At 46.3% G+C, this 22,109-nt stretch overlaps 1 protein-coding gene across 1 annotated transcript in view; it reads right to left on the bottom strand.

Annotated features, from left to right (window-relative positions):
• The window catches only part of KCNN4 (potassium calcium-activated channel subfamily N member 4), a 47,365-nt gene that overhangs the window by 3,385 nt on the left and 21,871 nt on the right, over positions 1-22,109 (bottom strand). Inside the window, exons 2-7 of the mRNA XM_081920743.1 lie at positions 18,641-18,736; positions 10,826-11,235; positions 8,690-8,822; positions 6,201-6,311; positions 2,460-2,578; positions 1,446-1,515 (exon numbers count right to left, since the gene is read on the bottom strand). Of these exons, the coding sequence (XP_081776869.1) occupies positions 1,446-1,515; positions 2,460-2,578; positions 6,201-6,311; positions 8,690-8,822; positions 10,826-11,235; positions 18,641-18,736 (939 nt within the window). The remainder of the gene's footprint in view (positions 1-1,445; positions 1,516-2,459; positions 2,579-6,200; positions 6,312-8,689; positions 8,823-10,825; positions 11,236-18,640; positions 18,737-22,109) is intronic.

Genomic DNA, 22,109 nt, shown 5'->3' with positions numbered 1-22,109 from the left:
ATGAAGGAAGTGAGGGGATGCTCATCTAATTTGCAGGTGACACCAAACTGGGAGGGGTAGCTTATGGCGCAGAAGACAGAATCGGGATCCAATATGACCTTAACAGATTGGAGAACTGGGCCAAAACTAACAAAATAGGGACAATTGTAAGGTTCTGCACTTAGGCAGGAAGAACCAGCTGCACAAATAAAAGGGGGGGGCACAAATTGCCTCATTCCAAGCCTGCTATTCCATTATATTTTTTATATATAATATATTCACACTGATATTATTATTATTATTTAATTTGTATGCTGCCCTTCATCTGTAGATATCAGGGCAGTCCAATACCAGATCTAGCTAACACTTCTTATTTAGCCTTTTGGATGACATCAAGTCCATCAGTTTAGTCAACCTAGCCTACCTCACAGGGTTGTTATGAGGATCAATGGGGAGGGGTGGCGGAGAAACCTGCCCTGAGCCCACTCAGAGAATGGCAGGAAAAATAATAATCTCAACAACAAAAGCAGCACCAACGCCTTTATTTGGAATAATTTACTTGCCCCTAGGCACAAAATGCAGTGAACTTTTGTGAACTCTTTTCAGAATCCAAAGGTGCTCCATTTTGAGTGCCACACTTCTGTTTTTAGTGTTACGCTGAGGTCTGTCTGTTTTGCTGTTTATTTTGTGTTTTTCTTTTTGTGGCTTTTTTGTTTTATTTTTCTGACTGTGTGGAACCCAGTTCAGCTACTGATTGATTGATTGATTGATTGATTGATTGTGTGACTGCAGTACATTGTTTATTGCTTTCATTTTATGGATCAATGGTATTGTTAGATAGTAAAATTTCTGTTAAATTGCTATTTTAGGGGTTGTTTTTAAAAGTCTGGAATGGATTAATCCATTTTGCACAGCTTTCTATGGGAAAGTGTGCCTTAGTTTTGGAACGCTTTGGTTTTGGAACAGACTTCCGGAACAGATTAAGTTTGAGAACCAAGGTACCCTTTTACTGTCATAGAAGCTACACCTTCAAGAACTTATCAGTGGCCTTTTTGCAAGAATTTGCTAATGCTTATTATATTGGAAACACACTGCGCTTAAAGGCATTGCATTGCCTTAGATTAATAGAACCACAGAATTGTAGAGTTGGAAGGGTCCTTGACACCCTGTGATGCCAGAATTCTGCCCACAGCAGTTCCTGGGTGGGCTCAAACTGCCAGCCTTCTGGTTAACAGCCAGATGCACTAGTCCGCTGCACCACAAGAGAGTCAACAGAGGATGCATACACGCTGCGCATGTGAAGCATGTTCCCCACACCACAGTCCAAAGAAGCCTGGGAACTGTAGCTCTTTAAAGGGTAAACTGCAATTTCCCAGGATACATTTATTGGGGAGCAATACGCTTTAAACTTGTGTGTACACAGCCTCTTATCGACCGGGCAACAATGTCCCCGGCGCACAACTCGCCTTAGAGACATCCATCATGGCATTCACTTGATCTCGGATCTTCCTGTGCTTCATTCTCACGTGTCGGAACCTACGAGGAGAACAGAGAAGTTATTTCCCCTCCTGGTCTTTCGCCAATGTGCTTCCTTTCCAAATTGCAATGGAGAGAAGAGTTTTAACAGTTAAAACGTACGCAGCAGCCGTGACCCGCCGGTGCACTTTCCTCAGGAAACCCTGGTCACTGGCTGCGAGCGCTCGCTGTAATTTCTAGCGAAATATACAACACCCTCCCAGGCCCATCTGCAAGTGGCTCAGATCCCTTGCACGCAGGATGACTGATGGGTAACAAATCTAACTGGCCCTTGTTGCCGCCGCCTCCCACCTCAAATTGAACGATCAGTTCAATTCGAAATCCTTGCTTGATTAGGAATCTTTAGGCACAAAAATGGAAGGAAGAAGAAGTTCCAACCAATGAAAAACGAATAAGCAAGGTGATGTAGAATTAGGCAAAGTTAACAGCAAAAATAAGAGGACTTAATGAGGATTGTTTTGTAGAAGAAGAGGAGGAGGAGGAGTTTGGATTTATATCCCGCTTTATCACTACCCTAAGGAGTCTCAAAGTGGCTAACATTCTCCTTTCCCTTCCTCCCCCACAACAAACACTCTGTGAGGTGAGTGGGGCTGAGAGACTTCAAAGAAATGTGACTGGCCCAAGGTCACCCAGCAGCTGCATGTGGAGGAGCAGGGAATCAAACCCGGTTCACCAGATTACGAGTCCACTGCTCTTAACCACTACACCACACTGGCCCTAATCCCAGAGCTCTGCGCCTTCTTCCCTTGGGCGTTCGCCTGATGGTTTCTCCCATCATTCCTTTGCACCCAAGCAGTCCACGACATAGAAAGGGGGAAACTGGCAGAGCAGGACCAGGGCAGTGCAGCCCTCTGCCCCGGAAGGTGCCTTGCCCAGCCTCACACACACACCACCCACTTAGCACTACACCTGAGCACCCCATGACCTGGGAGCGATTGACTTACATATGGATGGCTGCCAGCAGCCTTCGGTGATGTTTGCGTGTCCTTAGGCCATCCTTCCTCTTGGTGTGTTTGTGCAGCATCCAAGCCTCCTGCAGCACGTTGGCGGCCGACCACTTCATCTAGAGGTTGGTGCAAAAAAATGGAGAGAAAAGGGAGAAACGTGACTGCTCGCCGAAGCTCAGTTTCCCTTCTCTGTCCCTAGGAACATAAGGATCTGCCTTAGACGAAGTCGGAGCACAGGCCCAACAGCTCAGGGCTTCTCTCGCCCTGACAGACAGAGGCTGTCTGGAGTTTCAGCCAAGGAGACATTAATTAGAGATGCCAAGGATCTTTTCGCATGCAAAGCACAAGCTTGACCACTGATCTATGCTCCTTTTGTGGAAAGGTTTTGATGGTCCACAACTGGACTAGGCAACTTTTGGCCCTGTGGACGCCACTGTGATACAACTCAGGCAAGGAGGCCTTGCCAGCCCTACCAGGAAATACCAGGGATTTGAACCTGGAACCTTTGGCAAGTGAAGGAGAGTCTGCCACTGAGCTGCAACCCTTCCCTGCAGAGCCATTCATGACCCATCAAGCGGAAGAAGAAGGAAGACTGACAACTGCAATAGCCTTTGATTTTGCCGGACAGGACAGGACATCTGTCAAAAGTGTTGTGAAAGTGTTGGGGGGGGGGAGGCCAGGGAGGAGGAAACCCACAAGGAAGTCTTGATTTGCATGTATGCCTACACACGCCCTGAGATAACAGGGCAGAGAGCCCAAGAACAGCAATTATTGTTTATTGCAGGGGGTTCTTAAACCGTGGTCCACGGGGCACATTAAGATGGCACCTGCCAAGGCCAGGACTAGCCGCCTGAGAAACAGTTTCTACACAAATGCAATTCTGGTTCTAAACGCAGCATAAGTATATAGTATAGTGTATTTTAAAATGGGGTTTCAGAGTTTTTAGGGGGTTTTGAATGTTTTATGTAGTTTTTCAATTTCATTGTTCTGCATGGGACAATGACAGTAAAGATATCATATGTATCGAACAACAGAGCCAGGCGTGTTTCAAGTTTTTGCCCCTTGGTGGAAGAGCTAACCACACAAAAACATGCCCCTTGTATTTGCATATTAACATTCAAATAGGGGAGCCTTTTAGCTCTTCTGCAGGGCAAAATGCTGCAGCAGAAACCCCTGTAGAGTTTCAGTTTGGAAGGGCTGCCCAACAGGGAAGGAAAAGGAGAGGACTATATCTGCAGTTCATCAGTGTAGAAGAGTGACACTTGGACGTATGAAATTGCTTCCTACGAAGTCAAGCCAAAGTCCCATCCACCTCATTATTGTAGACAACAGGGATGCGGCCCTCCAGGCCTTTCTCTCTGGCCCTTAAGACTCTCCCTCGACTACACACTTTTCTCTCATGGGCACACCTCCCGATCCTCTTGGGGTACCATTGCCTGGCTCTGAGTATTTTTGTTCCTTCAACTGTGATAATTAAGGCTGTGCGCAGGCCCCTGACCCGACCAGAAGCCCAAATGTGGGGGGCCCAGATCAAGCTGACCTGGGAACCCACCTGACCCATATCCAGCCCCCCCCCCAAAAAAAACTGAGCCAGAGCCTGCAAACTTGCAAAGCAGGAACACGCTTTGTGGAAAACACAATGGTAGCATTTCACTAAAAATTGTAGCCAACAAAGATACGCAACTCTGGAAGGAGGAAGGTCTGATGTAATACCCGAAAACCTTCCTGTGACCAGGAAGCCCTGTCTTCTGTTAATTCCTGACTTCTGGTGAATGATGACAAGAAAGAGGATGTTTCGAAATGAAAACAGAAGAGGCATTAAGGAAACTCAAAAGCTACACTTCCCACATTAATCTTGCTGAAATTGATTGATCCGAAAAGTCAGGGGGTGGGCAATGTGCATGTGACGCTCTTGGCTTAATTTCAAAAATCCTCTGCAAACAATTAATTCAGATGTCTGGCGAGAGTAACTTATTCCTTTCCTGGCAGCTCACTGGGGGGCAGGGGGAGGAAGTGAGGGGAGGGAGAGGGAGAGAGTGAACGGGTGGCAGAAAAAAGAGAAAAGGTAGCAGAGAGATAAAAAAGAGTGGCACCACCCACTGTTAATATGCAGGCTCCAAAATATTATTCCCCAAGGGACTGCAGCCCTTGATGGACTAAAGTTACCCACCCCAGGTGCAGGTAATGGGAGCTATTCTCCTCTGAGGAAAGGCTGACACATCTGGTACTTTTAGTTGAGAGAGAAGGTGAGTAAGAAGTGTCAAGCTCAACAACTTTGGGTTTGTTCAAAATAAGCTCAACAACTCATTTTGGGGTGTCTTGGCTTTTAGTTTTTGAAATATGGCAACCCTGCTTTTCCAGGGACTGTCCTGGATTTACAGAAGCTGTCCCAGTCTCTGATTTGATCCCAGAATGTCCCTCTTTTTCTTAGGACGTTGTCAGGAACCAGACTGAAGGTATTGCTCTGAGGATGAATGGTGGACACCCCCCCTCTCCCTCTGCTCAAGGGCCTGACCCTGAAGCTCCTCTGGAGAAGGAGGATAGTATTGACCTACAGCAACAGTTTGCAGAAGGACACAGTTCGGGAACTGACTGTTGGGCTGAGCTGGGAGAAGAGCAACCAAGTGGAGAGGAATGGGAAGAGAGAGAGAGCTGGCTGGATCTCCCTCACTAGAAAGTTGTGGAGCCCATGAGCCCTAGAGCCAGGCGTCTGGATAGGGTAGCCTCTCAGAAGGTTGGAGGGGGATCTCATGGTGAGGAGACGGGAAGACGGAAGTAACTAGAGGGAAGTGGGAGGAACTCAATTGGGAGCACCTGCACGGCGAAAATGGATGGTGAATGTTTGTGCTGTGTTCAATAAAGCTCTCTGTTTCTGCAAAAGACTGCTTTCGCTTCATGCTGTTATCTACAGAGAGGGGGAAGATAAGCCTTGCCTGGCAGAAGCCCCTATTTTCGTCAGAGAAATGTTGGAGGGTATGGAGCTATGCGACCCCCAGAGCCAAGGAGGTAAGTAACTATACAGTCATACCTCATGTTACATCTGCCTCATGTTACGTTCTTTCAGGTTACGTCCCGCAGTGACCCAGATATACCAGAAAGGGTTACTTCCGGGTTTCGCTGCTTGCGCATGTGCAGAAGCACAAAATTACGTCACACGCATGCGCAGAAGTGGCGAATCACAACCGCGCATGCGCAGATGCGCCGCTGCAGGTTGCGTTCTTTTCATATTGCGAACTGGCCTCCGGAACAGATCCCGTTCACAACCAGAGGTACCACTGTACAATCTTTAGAAAACATCTGAAGGCAGCTCTGCATAGGGAAGTTTTTTAATGTTTAATGTTTTATTGTGTTTTTCTTTATGTTGGGCAATTTCTGCCCGGACACTGTTTCCAATGGCCAAATACCAGCAATTTCTGGGAAATTCCAGACGTATGGCAACCCTGTGATACAAGTGTTTCTAAGCACAGCACATAGGTAGACTATGGAACTCTCTACCACAGGAGGCAGTGATGGCCACCGACTTTGATGGCTTTCAAAGAGGATTGGACAAAATCATGGTGAAGAAGAATATCAGCAGCTACAAGCTCTGCTTTGCCACTGAGCACCAGATCCTGGGAATCGCAGGTTGGCAAATTGTTTTTCACCCAGCTTGCTGGTTCCCCACAAGCCAATGCGAAAACAGGAAGCTGGCCGAGATGGGCTGTTGCCCTGATCCAGCAAGCTCATCTTCTGCCTTACCTCTTTGGCACATTGAATGTCCATCATGAAGTTATGGACATGTTTTTCAGCCCTGCTGAATTCCAGCTTATCAGCAGCAACAGCTACCAAGAGGGCCGTGCAGCCCACTCCCTACAAAAAAACAATGAGGACAATGAGTTTGAAGCAATAAAACTGGAGGCACAGAGGAAATATACGCCTTGTGCCTCGGGTCACATTAGGAATTACTGTGGCAGATAGGGACTATGATAGCTCGGTGGAAGACCACATATCTACCGTATTTTAAAGAAAAAAAAATATTTCCCCCCCAGGTGCGGGGCTGGCACGGGGGAAGCCCGAGCTTCTCCCGACCCCAGCCCCCAGAACAGCCTGCTATCCGCAAGCCTAGGGAGCCCGGCACGAAGTCGCGCTGGTCTCCACAGGCTTGCAGTGAGGTGCGCGAAGCCCGGGCGCACTCTTCAGTGCGTCCCAGGCTTCGGAATGCAGGAAGCTCCGCGCAGCAGTCGGGAGCCTGGCGCAACTTCGCGCTGGGCTCCCGAGGGCTGCGCAGAGCTTCCTGAAGCCTGGAGAGCAAGAGGGCTCAGTGCGCACTGACCCCTCTCGCTCTCCAGACTTCAGCGAAAGCCTGCATTCGCCCCATAGGACGCACACACATTCCCCCTTCATTTTTGGAGGGGGAAAAGTGCCTCCTATAGGGCGGAAAATACGGTAATTTCAGGATTTTCTGTATTATTAGCCTCGTTCCTCACATAGCTCAGAAATTTAAAAACAAAAAAAATCAACCCAGTTGATGCATTTGATTATCAGTGCAGTTTTGAAAAGCTCATTCTGCCATCTTCATTCAAAATGGCATCGCATTGTATCCAAGCACAGATGAAAACCTGGCTCCTTGATCTCAGGAACTACCGTGCAAATTTTGGTGGTGATCTCTTAAGAGATGCCCAAACACATAACGAATAAACATGCAACTTTCCAAAATATATAGTAGATTGTTGTGATTATGTTTGTGATCATCATTAATCACTTGCTACATGAATAGTCTCTAAACATCTTGGAAATGCAGAAAGGATTTTCTCAATGTATTTCATAAGATTTATATATTACTTGTTTGAAATAAAAACAAAGCAGCTTAAAGCAGAAAACACAATTGTGTGGGGAAGACCCGCAATAAATTTTTAGACTGCAGCCGCCACCAGCATTCTGACCATGGGCCACACTGGCTAAAGTTGATGGAATCTGAAGCCCAAAATCTCAAGATCTCCACTTGGGCTACCCATGCAACAATCCATAGAGCAGTAGTAAAAGCGTATCATCAATAAACAGCAAAATCTGAGGTCCACGAACATAGGCTTCCAATTAACACAAGAGTAAGGAAGTCAAGAAAAACAATTCAAAGAAAATGCAATTCAAATGCACACACAGTGTAACTTTGTGTTGTTTCATTCACATTCCTTGGGGGGGGGATTATTGTTACTGGGGGTGGGGAGGACAATATCTTTAAAAAAAATTATTTTATTGCTAAATATCAATATATTGCCATGGCATTCTAATTTGAAGATGAAAAGTTAATTCCAAACTGTAGCATATTCCACAGGAGGCATTTGAACATTGTTTTCCCCATTAATATATAAAATATTTTTTTGCCACGTTGTTGAAAACAAATCTTTTTTGGGTTTGTCCTCTACATTCATTTCTGGGTTAATTTTTCAGCAGTAGCTATGGGCCAGATCTGACTATTCCTTATTTAATCCTATGATTTTGAAATACAAAATCCATTGTCCATCCAAGCCAACTTCATTTGGTCCAGCCTACATTCCCAGTAATGAAAGGACTGATATCAATTCCTGTTTTGTTATCAAATCAATTCACCAAGAGACCAATGTTATATAGCATCCGACAGCCCTTGACAGGCACCACAAAAAGCGGCATTTAGAACTTGACAGCTTTATACTAAAAAATCAAATCAAGATATTTGAGTCTAAAGCACTCAAGTCCATCTGTCAAAGTTCTCAAGTAGCATTGCAGCATCACATTTTCAGATATGAACTTTCCGTTTCATAATTGAGAGGAAGTGTGGTGTAGTGGTTAGAGTGATTGAGGCCAGGATTCAAATATCCAGTCAGCCACAAAGCTCGCCAGATGACCTTGGAGTCAGCTGCTGCCTCTCAGTCACTGCCTAATCGATTTTATTAGTCCACACTTTCCTCCAAAAAGCCTCCTCACTTAATCCCCAAAAAACCCTGCAAGGTAAGGTAGTGACTGGCCCAAGGTCACCCAGTGTGCTTCACGGCTGGGTGGGGTTTTGAACCCTGGCTTTGCAGGGTTGTTGTGAAGATTAAATGCAGAGAGGGAGAGACCACGTAGCCACCTTCAGCTCTTTGAAGAAAAGGGTGGGATATGGACACAATAAATACATACGTTTTTTGGGGGGGGGGAGATGGGAGACGGATTTTGGATTTGCACAAATTTGCACATTTCAGCTCTGCGCCATGCGCAGACGGATCTCTTACCATAACACCGGTGAACACGCACACGACTTTTCCGCACACCGTCACCGGAACAACATCTCCGTAGCCAATGGTTAGGAAAGTGATGGGGATCAGCCAGAAAGTGCTATATAGGTAGTCGTTGTCCATATGCTCCCTGACAGGTGGGAATGAAGAGAGGTTCGTCAGGAAATGTGTATTTCACATTATTGAGAGTTATATCACACCCTTCAGGGTTACTTAAGAGGACAGGGGAAATAGTAAACTCCTAAAAACTAAAATTAAACACCCATATGCAAGAGATTAAAATAGCAGATCAGTGAAGAGGTACCAGAGGTTCAAATTGACTCAAAATAGGCCCTGGGAAATAAAAATACATTTGGTACTGCAAGCACAAGCGCATTCTTTCCGCTTGTGACTCCCTGCCACTGGAATTCAGAGGGGTACTGCCTCTAGTCAGGGAAGTAAAACTCTGGCTGTCCTTGCCACTACCACCACTGCTCCCTTACAGGCCCTCTCCCTCTGACCCAGTCTGGACCACTGCCCAAACAGACCAGGAGTGGGGCAGGGCAGGAGCGATGACATCATTTCTCTCTCTTTGCTCGGGCAAATCCATGAGGGGATAACAAGGCTTTCAAGTTTTCCTCGTGGCAGCTTGGCATAGTGGGGAGGGGGATACCAGAGAACAAAGAAAATAATCAAGAGGAGTTGGGTACATTTTCCCATGAAACATAACCCAGTCCAGTTAGGCAAGCGTTTTCTCTCCCATCATGCACCGGGGCAGGCATGCCAACACTGCAGTTTTTGAGCAGGAGACTGTTGGTTTTGCAACTGATCTTCGTTGCGACTGCTTTGAAATCCAATCTATGGGCTTTGCCTATTTATTATTTTTTTGACTGAGTGTCACCTGAAGTGACAAAATGCTTGTTTATTCTTTTCGCCGTGGCTGACTCAGTTGCTAGCCTCCGGCTCATCAGGGGAGTTTATTTACCTGTTGGCTGGGCATCAGGCGGAAAATGGGATTGTCCTTTACAAACAAAGGCCTGCTCTGAAAAGGAAGAGGGTAGCGCTCTGGACTGCTTCAGAGTTGAATGGGTTCCTTCTATAGTGGGTCCATCTAACTGACAAAGCACATGTTCTGTAAGCAGAGAGCTCCAGGCTCAGTCTGCAGCTAGAACAGAAGTGGGGGATGCTGTGTCTTATAGAAGGACACAGGTAATCAGAGTCCATTCTGGTTTGGTCCCCAGCCTCCTCTCTCCCACGTTGTACAAGAGCAACCCTGAGATTAAGAGGAGGAAGCAGGCAGCCAGGGTCATCCCCCTAAACTGGTTGCATGTAAGGCAGGTCGGTGGGTGGGTCGGATGAGCTTGGTGGGCCAGTGCCCCGTTTGCCCTAATCCAGAATATGGCAGCTAGACTAATGACTGGTAGTGACCACCGAGACCACATAACACCGGTCCTTAATGACCTACATTGGCTCCCAGTACGTTTCCGAGCACAATTCAAAGTGTTGGTGCTGACCTTTAAAGCCCTAAATGGCCTCGGTCCAGTATACCTGAAGGAGCGTCTCCACCTCCAACTATCTGACTTTTAGAAGACATCTGAAGGCAGCCCTGTTTGGGGAAGTTTTTAATGTTTTATGTTTTAGTGTGCTTTTAGTTCTGTTGGGAGCCGCCCAGAGTGGCTGGGGAAACCCAGCCAGGTGGGCGGGGGATAAATAATAAATTATTATTAGGTAAAGGTAAAGGGACCCCTGACCATTAGGTCCAGCTGTGACCGACTCTGTGGTTGCGTCGCTCATCTCGCTTTATTGGCCGAGGGAGCCGGCGTACAGCTTCCGGGTCATGTGGCCAACATGACTAAGCCGCTTCTGGCGAACCAGAGCAGCGCACAGAAACACCATTTACCTTCCCGCCGGAGTGGTACCTATTTATCTACTTGCACTTTGATGTCCTTTTGAACTGCTAGGTTGGCAGGAGCTGGGACCGAGCAATGGGAGCTCACCCCATCGCGGGGATTCGAACTGCCGACCTTCTGATCGGCAAGCCCTAGGCTGTGTGGTTTAACCCACAGCGCCACCCGCATCCCTAAATTATTATTATTATTATTACTAACTGACCCTCGCCGCCTGACACCAGCACAGGCAGGCCCCGGTCCTTACCGTTCGCAGACAGACAGCACCCAGAAGGCAATGAACCAGAGTCCCATCGTGAAGATTAGCAGCACCCTTCCCGGCTGGCTGTTCACCATCACCCGTAGCACGAAGGGGTACTGGAAGTGGATCTTGTTGAGGGACCCGATGCTGCGGTACGAGGCGTCTCCCAGAACGCTGCTCTGCAGCAGGGCCGCCCGCGTCACCAGGTAGAGGCGGAGGAACATGAGCAGCGACAGCAGCATGTCGACCTCGGAGAGGAAGAGGAAGGCCTGCGTGGGCTGGGGCTCCAAGCAGGCGAAGTCTCCGGTGGGCAAGGGGTGGATGGAGCAGACCAGCAGCTCCAGCATGATAAACGCCAGCTTGCGGCAACTGACAGCAATCCGCCAGTCAGTCAAGGAGTTGTCCATCATGAACAGCTAAGGGGAAAGAGAGCAGATAATAATAATAAAAATCCAGTATCCAAGCGACACCCTCTGTTCACCCCCCAGTGGCTGGTGGACGTTGGTACTGGTAGGGCAGAAGATAGGGAGACCAAGGCTCTGTTCAGCTTATTCCATTCTCTTGACGGTTCCCTAGCTTTTCATTTCCATGTTATATTGGAGCTTCCGCATGACCCTAAAAATGCCACTTCCGGAAACATAGCAGAAGTTCCACGCTAAGTTCCATGCTATTTGCTTCCGGTGGGGGGTGGGAATCTGCTTGCAATTAACACTAAGGTTGGCACTAAATTTACGACATCTGCTGTGTTTCTGATGTGGAAGCCACGTCCAGAAATATCGTGGACTACAGTGGAAGTTTTGTGCTCAGGTCAATGTTATTTGCTTCCAGGAAAAAGAAATCCTCTCAGAAATAGCACCAAACACGCTCTATATTTTCTGCTGTGTTTCCAGAAATGGCTTCTACATGTGAAAGCTCAAATATAATGCGGAAATCAGCAGGTAGGGAGACGTTAAGGAAATGGAATAATTGGCGATGGGAATGCAACGTTTGTTGTTTTTGCTACAAAGAGTCTTACATGGCGACACATACAGCACCTTGCTTCTCTCCTAGAATTGAGAGGAAAAGGATTATGCCGAGCTGGTGAAACTAACAGGGAAAATTCGAAACAGCAGGACCAGATTTTCCTAAAGAACTGGAAGAAATTTATCTTGTATTTGAAAGACAATTGTAATCACTTAACATCACTTGTAGGAGTACAGGAATTTTTGTAAGGAGGACTTTACAAATTATTGTAAAAAGGACTAAGATTTGTGGATGTGAGACTGGACTTTTAGCAATAAGCATAGTAATAAAATGCAAAATCAGAGAAAAATCAGAGAAAACCATTAGAAGGGGTTGAGGGAGGTCTCAGGCTGTGATGGCCAAGGACATATCATGTTGCTTTGGAGTTATTATGTTGGGAAATTTGTGCAAAAACTAATTAAAAATATATATATGAGAGTAAAAGAATCAAAAGGCCTCTTAATTTATTTGTATTTCTTTAACAAACTCTCTCTCTCTCTCTCTCTCTCTCTCTCTCTCTCTCTCTCTCAATCTCTCCAAGCAGTCTCAATAAATGGTATAAAACATTCATTTAAAATAGCAATAAAAACAAGGCTTTATGAAAATAGTAGGCATTGCAACATGATAAAAGAAAACACAAATGCACATAATAAAATGGCATGTCTGGCTAGGTTAGCCAAAAGGAAGAGGTTTTTTTTTAGCAGGGTCAAAAACAGCACTGTGAAGGAGCCTGCCTGATATCAATAGGCAGGGAGTTCCACAGAACAGTTGCTGCCACGCCAAGAGTTTTGTTTCCCGCACAGATTCAGATTCCCAGTATAAGAACAGTAATGAATGGCTTATGAAAATGCACATATGTGTGGAAGGAGAGAAGTGTGGAAGCTCCAGCACTCCTTCCATTGCCCATATCCTGATGCTTCTCCTTGCCATCTACCTTGGTTCAACTTTCATCTCCTCTTAAATCGCCATCTCCCCCCACCCCCCACACACTACCCCTAGTCTGTCCCTAAACTCCCACAAAGCATCTCCACATCCCACAGGAAACGCATTGCCTCTCCTGCACCTAGCTTTGAGTAGATGGAGAGCATTACGTTTCCAATTATTTGTGTACACACACAACCTCCCGGAAACTGGCTGGGCAGCAGGATGGCCTTGCCAAGTTTACAACATGTTTTATTATCTTATACGAAGACTGCATTTACATCTCTCAGCCAAGACAACGAAGGGAGTTTACAGTTTGAAAAGACTAAAGGCTGTGCCCTGGAAACTTCTGCATCAAATCACTGCAGTTCTCTCTACATGGGGCTGCCCTTGAAGGTGACTTGGAAACTTCAGTGGGTCCAAAATGCAGCAGCCAGGGGTCCCTTTAGATCTCAAATAACCCCTGTTTTAAGACAGCAGCGATGGCTGCCAGTTCGTTTCTGGTCCCAATTCAAGGTGCTCATGTTATTGTTTAAAGCACTAAATGTTCAGGGCCCAAATATCTGAAAGCATGTTTCCTTCCCTACAGACTGTCTCTGGTGCTGAGATCAGCAGAGGGTGCCCTCATGGTTGTTCCTCCACCTTCAGAGGCTAAGGTGGGGGCGGGGGGGCAGAGTGGCCCAGGACAGGGCCTTCTCTGTGGCGGCCCCTAAGCTGCGGAACTCCCTCCCCACAGAGATGCATCTAGCTAGTGCTTTCATTATGCAGCTCCTGGAAAATGCTGAAGACACACCTCTTTTCCCTGGCTTTTGATATTTGAGGTGTATATTTTTAGGAACTGTGGATGTAAGTTGTTTTTAACTGTTTGTAATATTGTTTTAATGCTGTAACCCACCCTGGGACCATAGGGTGAAGGACAGGCTAATAATAATAATAATAATAATAATAATAATAATAATAATAATAATAAAGTTGTACCTTGGCTCCCGAACACCTTGGGAGTCAAACGTTCTGGCTCCCGAATGATCGAAAACTGGAAGTGATTGTTCTGGTTTTCGAATGTTCTTTCAGAAGCCGAACATCCCACGGGACTTCTGGGGCTTCTGATTGGCTGCAGGAGCTTCCTGCGGCCAATCAGAAGCCGCACTCTGCAAGTTGAACGTTTCAGAAGCTGAACGGACTTCCGGAATCGATTCTGCTCGACTTTCGAGGTACGACTGTAATGATGATGATGGTGGTGGTGGTGTTACATTGGATCTGCTGGTATAACTCCTATGCTCCACAGAGAATGCATAGGGCATTTCCAGATGAGAATTAGGCATTCATCCTGATTTGCTTGCGTGGAAACTCGATGAAGTTGGCTATTTAATGAATATTCACTCTGATTTGTATGCAGGAAGGCGTCGCATCAGAGCAAGTGTTTGTCCCGCTGCATTTCCGCATCACTTCCCTGATTGCGAGAAGTCTGAACCTTTATCGGAGAAGCAGGTTTGCTGTGCCAAATCAGCTTTAATTGCCCAATCTGAACTTGTTGGCATGTGGTTGAATCCTAAGGACGTAAGAGCAAGTGGCCCATCTGGGTCCAGCATGCTGTTCTCGTAGCGGCCGACCACTTGCCCACGCGAAGGCTGCAAGCAGGGCCTGAACCCAAGAGCCCTCTCTGCTCCTGCCCTTTCTAGCAACTGGCATTCATAAAATCACAAAATCACAGATCCGCAGAGCCGGAAGGGGCCACGAGGGTCATCTAGTCCAACCCCCTTTAATGCAGGGATCTTCCACCTCCAGGAAGCTGCCAGCTCCTCCTTCAAAGCCACCCGAGTCTGTGGCCCTCATTGCCTCTTGCCTGCAAAGCTATGTATGCACTTTCAGTTGCAGGAGCTGCTCTTCCTCTGGCTAACCCCATCGCGTGTGACAGAAGGTCTGGCATGTGAATGCACAAACACTTAAGAGTGTCTGCTAGGCAGTTTTTCGGCAGCCCATGTCTCTTTGCTGGCCGCCTGCACCTCTGGGCGTGTCTGTGTGACTCAAGGTTATATATTTATCTGCATGCAAACTAGGCTGATAATACTTGAGGAATTTCAAGCTCATTGTGGGAGGGGGGCAGGGGGGAAGTCCAACGCTTGTTAAGAGCTGCCACTGTAATTCTTGTAACATATGGAGTAAAAATGAATACCAGGCTTATATGTGTTTAGGCAACAGGAGTTTGGGCTTTATCAGGTTTCGCCTGCACAAAACATCAGGCATAGTTTTGACCTTACTAATGTTTCTGACTGTATTGGCGGCTCCTTCTAGTTCAGTACTTCCTCACTGGGCTGCTCTGAAACGTTTTAAAGGTGAAAACCAACATTAGTCATGCTCAGCGTCAATCAATGGAGCTGAGTAACTTCCATTGGATCGAGCTGAGCACAGCAGTAGCAGCAGCAGCAGCCCTTACTTCCTCTTGCAGTTTCCATCCACTGTCAGAGGCAGTATGTTTCAGAGTACCATCAGTGGATGGGAACTGCAGGAGGGGAGAGAGCTACAGGCTCTGGCCTGATCCTGAAGGCTCTACTCCCAGTATGTTTCCGAGCACAATTCAAAGTGTTGGTGTTGACCTTTAAAGCCCTAAATGGCCTTGGCCCAGGATACCTGAAGGAGCGTCTCCACCGCCATCGTTCTGCCCAGACACTGAGGTCCAGCTCCGAGGGCCTTCTGGCGGTTCCCTCATTGCAAGAAGCAAAGCTACAGGGAACCAGGCAGAGGGCCTTCTCGGTAGTGGCGCCCGCCCTGTGGAACGCCCTCCCACCAGATGTCAAAGAGATAAACAACTACCTGACATTCAGTTTTTAATGTGTGACATTTTAGTGTATTTTTGGTCTTTGTTGGAAGCCACCCAGAGTGGCTGGGGAAACCCAGCCAGATGGGCAGGGTACAAATAAATTTATTATTATTATTATTATTATTATTATTATTATTATTATTATTACTACGATTATCATCAAATGCACTCAAAAAATGGGTGCCACAGTTTAAGAAGGAGATTGAACAAGCTGGAACGTATGCAGAGGAATGCAACCAAGATGTTGAGGAACTGGAAAGCAAGCCTTATGAGGAATGGTTGAGGGAGCTGTGTGTTTTTTAGCCTGGGGAAGAGGAGACTGAGAGAGATGCGACAGCCATCTTCAGATATCTAAAGCGCTGTCTCATGAAGGGCGAAGCAAGATTTTCTCCTGCTCCAGAGGCTGGGACCCAAACCAATATCTTGAAATTGCAAGAAAGGAGATTCGGACAAAACACCAGGAAGAACTTTCTGACTGCAAGAGCTGTTCAAAGGTGGAACCGAGTTCCTCGGGAGGTTGTGCACTCTCTTTCATTGGATGTTTTTAAGCACAGGTTGGATGGCCATCTGCCTTGTATGATCAAGTTGAGATTCCTGCATTGCCGGGGGTTAGGCTAGATGACCCCTGAGGTCCCTTCCAACTCTTTGATTCTATGCTTTGTGCTCAAAAACAATTGTTTCATTCATGCAGAAGCCAGGCTGGTTTAATCAGTTAACCAACCAGTCGATTAAAACTCACACAATCAACTAAGTTAAGTTGTATTTATAGCAAAATCCAAGGTGTGTCCACTTCAGAGGGAGCAAAATCTAATTCAGATCAGTGGTTTCTGCACACCCACCAATATTCTGAGACTTTGAGACAGCTGGTTATATATCTTCTTCCTGATTCCTTTGGTTTCTTTGAACTGATAACACCAAGCTAAACTGAACGATGACCAGAAAGTCCTTCTGGCAAATTACAGGAGAAGCTAACCTGAAGAAGGAAGAGCAAAGGACCCCCAAAACCACACCAGAGCCAGCCCTCCGCGATATCCTGCAGCGACCACAACTCGCCCAGTAGCTGGATGAAACATGCCGTGACTCAGTCAGGAAACAGCTCACTCAGATCAGCAGCAGAGATCAAACAGCCCAAAGGAAAGGAAAAACCCTTCTGAGATGTATTTTCCAAGTGTCACCAGCTCCTATGCGCGGTTGAGCTATATGGGTCTGCGAAGAAGGCTGAAGTTCTGGGCTTGCGTCCCAGACCTTGAATGCAAATCCCCGCCTGCCAGCCTAATCTTTCCATTCGCCTTCGTTTCCCCATGAAAAGCTAGTTCCTGGCCATTTTTTTCTTTGCAGTTAATTTATAGAGTGGAGGAATGTTACAGGTTCCGAATTGAAATCCATGCAACCGCTGCCGCCACCACCCCAAGGTCAAAGGTAGGGAACATAGGAAGTTGACTGAGTCAGAGACCATTAGTCCTTTGGATCCAGCAGACAGAAAAGAGAGTACTTCACACAGCAAACTACAGAACTCGTTTCCGCAGGAGGCTGTGACTTGGACGGCTTTCAAATAGGACTGGAGAAATTCATAGGAGGATAAGGCTATCAGTGATTATGAGCCATTATGGCTATTTTCTGTCTCGACAACTAGAGGCAGTAATGTTTCTGAATACCAGTTGCCGCAAGAGGGGAGAGTGCTCTTGTGGTCAGTTTATAGAATTATAGAACTGTAGAGTTGGTGGCGCTGTGGTCTAAACCACTGAGCCTCTTGGGCTTGCCAATCAGAAGGTCGGCGGTTCGAATCCCCGCGATGGGGTGAGCTCCTGTTGCTCGGTCCCAGCTCCTGCCAACCTAGCAGTTTGAAAGCACGTCAAAGTGCAAGTAGATAAATAGGTACCACTCCAGCAGGAAGGTAAATGGCATTTCTGTGCGCTGCTCTAGTTTCGCCAGAAGCGGCTCAGTCATGCTGGCCACATGACCCAGGAAAACTGTCTGCGGACAAACACCGGCTCCATTGGTTTCTAAAGCGAGATGAGCTCCGCAACCCCAGAGTCGTCTGCAATTGGACTTAACTGTCAGGGGTCCTTTACCTTTACCTTTTAGAGTTGGAAGGGACCACGAGAGTAATCTAGTCCAACCCCCTCCAGCTTAACATGCTCAGAAACATTTGCACCTATGCATATAATTTAGCATATGCAGATCTCTATCACAATCCCAGTTTCATATACATACCTTCCCATTACCATCTTCCTGTTATAATGGCTACAGCTTCCCAAAATGAGGAATCGGGCCCTTTTGGGTAACCTTTGGCTGAGTGACCTGTCCTTCACCCAGAAGCCTTACTGCCAGGAATTTGTTTCAAGCCTTGGGTCATTGATTTGGGGCATAATTATCCCCCTCCCAAGCCTCATCCTCTCCCTCTTTAACAAGCACAACACCTACTTTTTCTCACTCTGTGTGCTACTTGCTGTGTGCATACCAAAATATGTACCAATTACTGGAGTGAACCTGTTTGGGGGAGGTTTTTATTTTTTTCTGTCGTTTCCATGACAACAGCTCTCCCCCAAGGGGGGTGGGAACCACCACAGGCAGATTTGCATCAAGTAGGGCTGTCCAAAAGAAGGACACAAATATGCTAATTTTAGAATTAATTACTATAACGGAGATAGAAAAAACACTTCACAGAAGACTGTAACCCAGGTGACTTTTCATGAAGCTCAATAGGTGATCTAGGTCCTTTGTGGCCATATTTACATCGTAAATTTGAAGTGCTATGTTAACGCTTTAAACAGTTGTGGCTTCCCCCAAATTATTCTGGTGGCTGTAGTCACGGAGCTACAATTTCCAGAGGGATTTAACAAGCAATCCTTCTCCCCAGCAAATCCTGGACATTGTAAATCTGTGAGGGAAACAGGCATCTCCTAATAACTCTCAGCGCCCCGAACAAACTACAGCTCCCATAATTCTTCGAGAGAAGCCATGACTGCTATCATTGCGGCATCCTAGTGCTTTAAAGGTATGGTGTGTTCGCAACATTTTGTCAGACTGTCTGACCTCCGCTGCGCTCATTTGAGAAATAGTCCCATAGTTAGGCTTACCTGGATCTCTTTGATGTGAAAAGCCAGGATCGTGATCAGCAGCCCAGCTGTGGAGAGGGTGATGAGGCACTTCACCATGAAGGAGTAGGCAAACCACTGAAGGGAAGAGGAGGGAGAAGTGAGGAGAAGGGCCGGGTGCCATTAGAGCATTATTATCATTCCACTTCATTCATGAATCGCTTCCTATGAAGCACCTTGAAGTGATTTTGCAGTACAGTAGAAATGCATATCCAACTACTGCTTAATTACCACATTTTTTGCTCTATAAGACTCACTTTTTCCCTCCTAAAAAGTATGGGGAAATGTGTGTGCGTCTTATGGAACGAATGCAGGCTGCGCAGCTATCCCAGAAGCCAGAACAGCAAGAGGGATTGCTGCTTTCACTGTGCAGCGGATGATCCCTCTCGCTGTTCTGGCTTCTGAGATTCAGAATATTTTTTTTTCTTGTTTTCCTCGTCCAAAAACTAGGTGCGTCTTGTGGTCTGGTGTGTCTTATAGAGCGAAAAATACAGTATATAGAAAGTTAAAACAACAGCATATGCAGAAACAATGGAAAGTCATTACATATATATATAAAAAAACAATTATAGACACTGAATGGGATAAGAAGTCATAGCTGAAGGAGAGCCTGGCTAGTCCAACATCCAGTTTTCATAATGGCCAGCCAGTTGTCTACAAACAAGTGGGCCCTGGGTGCATTTCAGCCCCTCAAGAGTGTCAGCTCTTACGCCCAGAGCCAATGGTTTGATGGTGACTGCTGTTTGACAAGAGTTGTAGGCCCTGGTGGTTGGCCTCCCTTCAAAAACTTTGAATGGTAGCACTTAATTCTCAAATTCCTGCATTTCAGGGGGTTGGACTAGATGACCGTTGGGGTCCCTTCCACCTCTACAATTCTATGAAATGGGACCATATTTATCATAGTACTGTGGGGTGGGGAACCTCCAGCCCTCCAGCATGGCTCACCAGACCTCCCCATTTGGCCAGCAAAGGCCATTTTGGGGAAGTCACGATTGTTATTGTTACCACTACTAAATTCATTAAATTTGTATCCATAGATCTCAAGGTGATTCGTAGCATAAATATGCAAGATAAATACACAAAATACATAATAAAAACAAGAACAAAACCAATAAACCCCTCCCACCCGCAAGCACATTTAAAAGGCCATATAGCAGGCATGTCCAAAGTCTGCTTTGGGGGCCTAATGTGGCCCACCAGTCAATTTAACCTGGCCCTTGTGGCAGTATATGCCCTGGGGTAAAAAAGCTCAGCAACTTTGGTCGGCCCTCACTTCATCAAATCTGGCCCCCTTCGAAAAAAGTTTGGGCACCCCGCCATATAATGTTAACCAGCCAAGGTCTGGTTGAAGAGGAATGTTTTCGCCTGATGCCTACAGGTGTATGCAATGAAGGCGCCAGATGAGCCCCCCTGGGGAAAGCATTCCACAAACAGGGAGCCACTGCAGAAAAGGCCCCGTTGTCATGTTGCCACCCTCTGGACCTCTCACAGAGGAGAAACACAAAGAAGGGCCTCAGATGATGATCACAGGGTCTGGGTAGGTTCATACTGGTTTCAAATTGATGCTTTTAACTTTTTTAACTGTTGCGTTGTTTCGTTCTTTTTGTAGACCACCTGGAGGTTGCTGCTGTTGTTTTTCACAATCAAGTGTTAAATAACTTTTGTGAAATAAATAAACAAGTTATGTACCTCAGCCTTAGGACCAAATGACACACTGTGTGCACTCTGTGGCAACAGTGTCGCAATGGACTTGCTTTGTTTTCCACTTAACTGAGAAAAAGAAGTTTGAGGGGGACCGCAAACTGTGAGTGGGGAGGAAGCAAAATTTGTGGGTGCTTAGCTCTTCCCTCCAAGCTTTGGGTGAGGAAAGTGACTTTTAATCAGAAAAGTAGTTATGCAAAATGCCTCCCCTTCCACCGTTTGACCCAGAATTGCAGCCTCCTCAATATTTCTTCTTTCCAATGGGGCTGGAGAGGGGGAAGTCAGAGCTTCTGTCATGTAGCTGCGAGTAAAAGAGAGTTTGATTCTCACATTCAGTTCATGCTTGGGGCATGAATGCAATTGGGAAGATATGCATTCAAAGACCCTAGCTATTATTATAACGTGATCATAGTATGAATTTGGTTGCATTTTTTTCGGGGGGGGGGGGTTCCTTTCTTGCACGTTTTGCCAACCCGCTTTTTCATAGCTCTTCAGTCAGTGCATCTGGCTGTTAACCAGAAGGTTGGTGGCTCCAGCCCACCCAGGGATGTCTACGGGCAGGATGGCTGCATTGCAGGGGGCTGGACTAGATGACCCTCAGGGGTCCCTTCCAACTCCTCGATTCTATGATCCATATTAAATAACAGTAATCATAGTAAACAAAGCTGAAGATGCTTGTTCCGTAGCCATTCTACACTTTTATGTTGTCTGTTATTCACAACAAACCCTAACCTTCCACTGGTCTTGATCTACAACACAGCAAAAATACATTTTAAAAAGGTCATAAAACAAACAGTACATAATACATTCTCATATATATATATATATATAGACACACACACACCTAACAAAGCAGACAGCACAACTATACAAAACTAAGGTCAGGCATAGGCAAACTCGGCCCTCCAGATGTTTTGAGACTACAGTTCCCATCATCCCTGACCACTGGTCCTGTTAGCTAGGGATGATGGGAGTTGTAGTCCCAAAACATCTGGAGGGCTGAGTTTGCCTATGCCCGGCTGTGATCATGGGTGTGGCAGATCCCGCCCCCAAATCAAGTAAATAAATAAAAATACTTAACTAACTGACTAACTGACCAATTGTATCACAGATAACTTGGTTCTGCCCCCTGCAACATAAAGCCTGCCCCCCCCCCCAAATAAATCCTAGCTATGCCCATGGCTGTGATCATGTAGACAGTTCCTGGGGCATAAGTCCCATTTAATTCAATTGGGATTACTTTTGAGTAGACCTGCATTGGATCGTGCTGTAAATCCCACTTGATGTTTAGCCAAAAAACAAACAAACACCACTTTTTTTTCAATTGGCCCCTTTATACTTATATAAATTAACCATGCCCATTAAGTTCAACGGGTCTAACATGCATTGGATGTGGCTCATACCTTTGTTCATACGTAAGCAAATCTGTTAGAACAGCGATGATATAAATAATACGGCTTAATGCTTGCAAATTTCCAAGCACTCCACATACAATGCATGATATAGCTCTAGCTGTAGCTAGGTAGGTCAATATTATCACCCTCCATAATGCAGATGGGACGGAGGAACGAGGGCTGAGAAGGAGCAGATTGCCTGAGACCACCTAGGGACCTCAGCCCACAGATAACATCCAAAGCGGGTACTTCCTAATTTGCGGATCCTTCTCCTATGGCTCCTAGGCTACACCAACCTGCAGGAAAGTCTAGGATGGCGTTCAAGAATTGGCTGCCAACACTGACAGCTGAATGGC

The sequence above is a fragment of the Podarcis melisellensis genome (assembly GCF_964234715.1).
Source record: "Podarcis melisellensis genome assembly, chromosome: 8".
Taxonomy (NCBI): domain Eukaryota; kingdom Metazoa; phylum Chordata; class Lepidosauria; order Squamata; family Lacertidae; genus Podarcis; species Podarcis melisellensis.
Note: the sequence above shows the minus strand (reverse complement) of the source record. Positions and strands in the feature narration are given on the sequence as shown.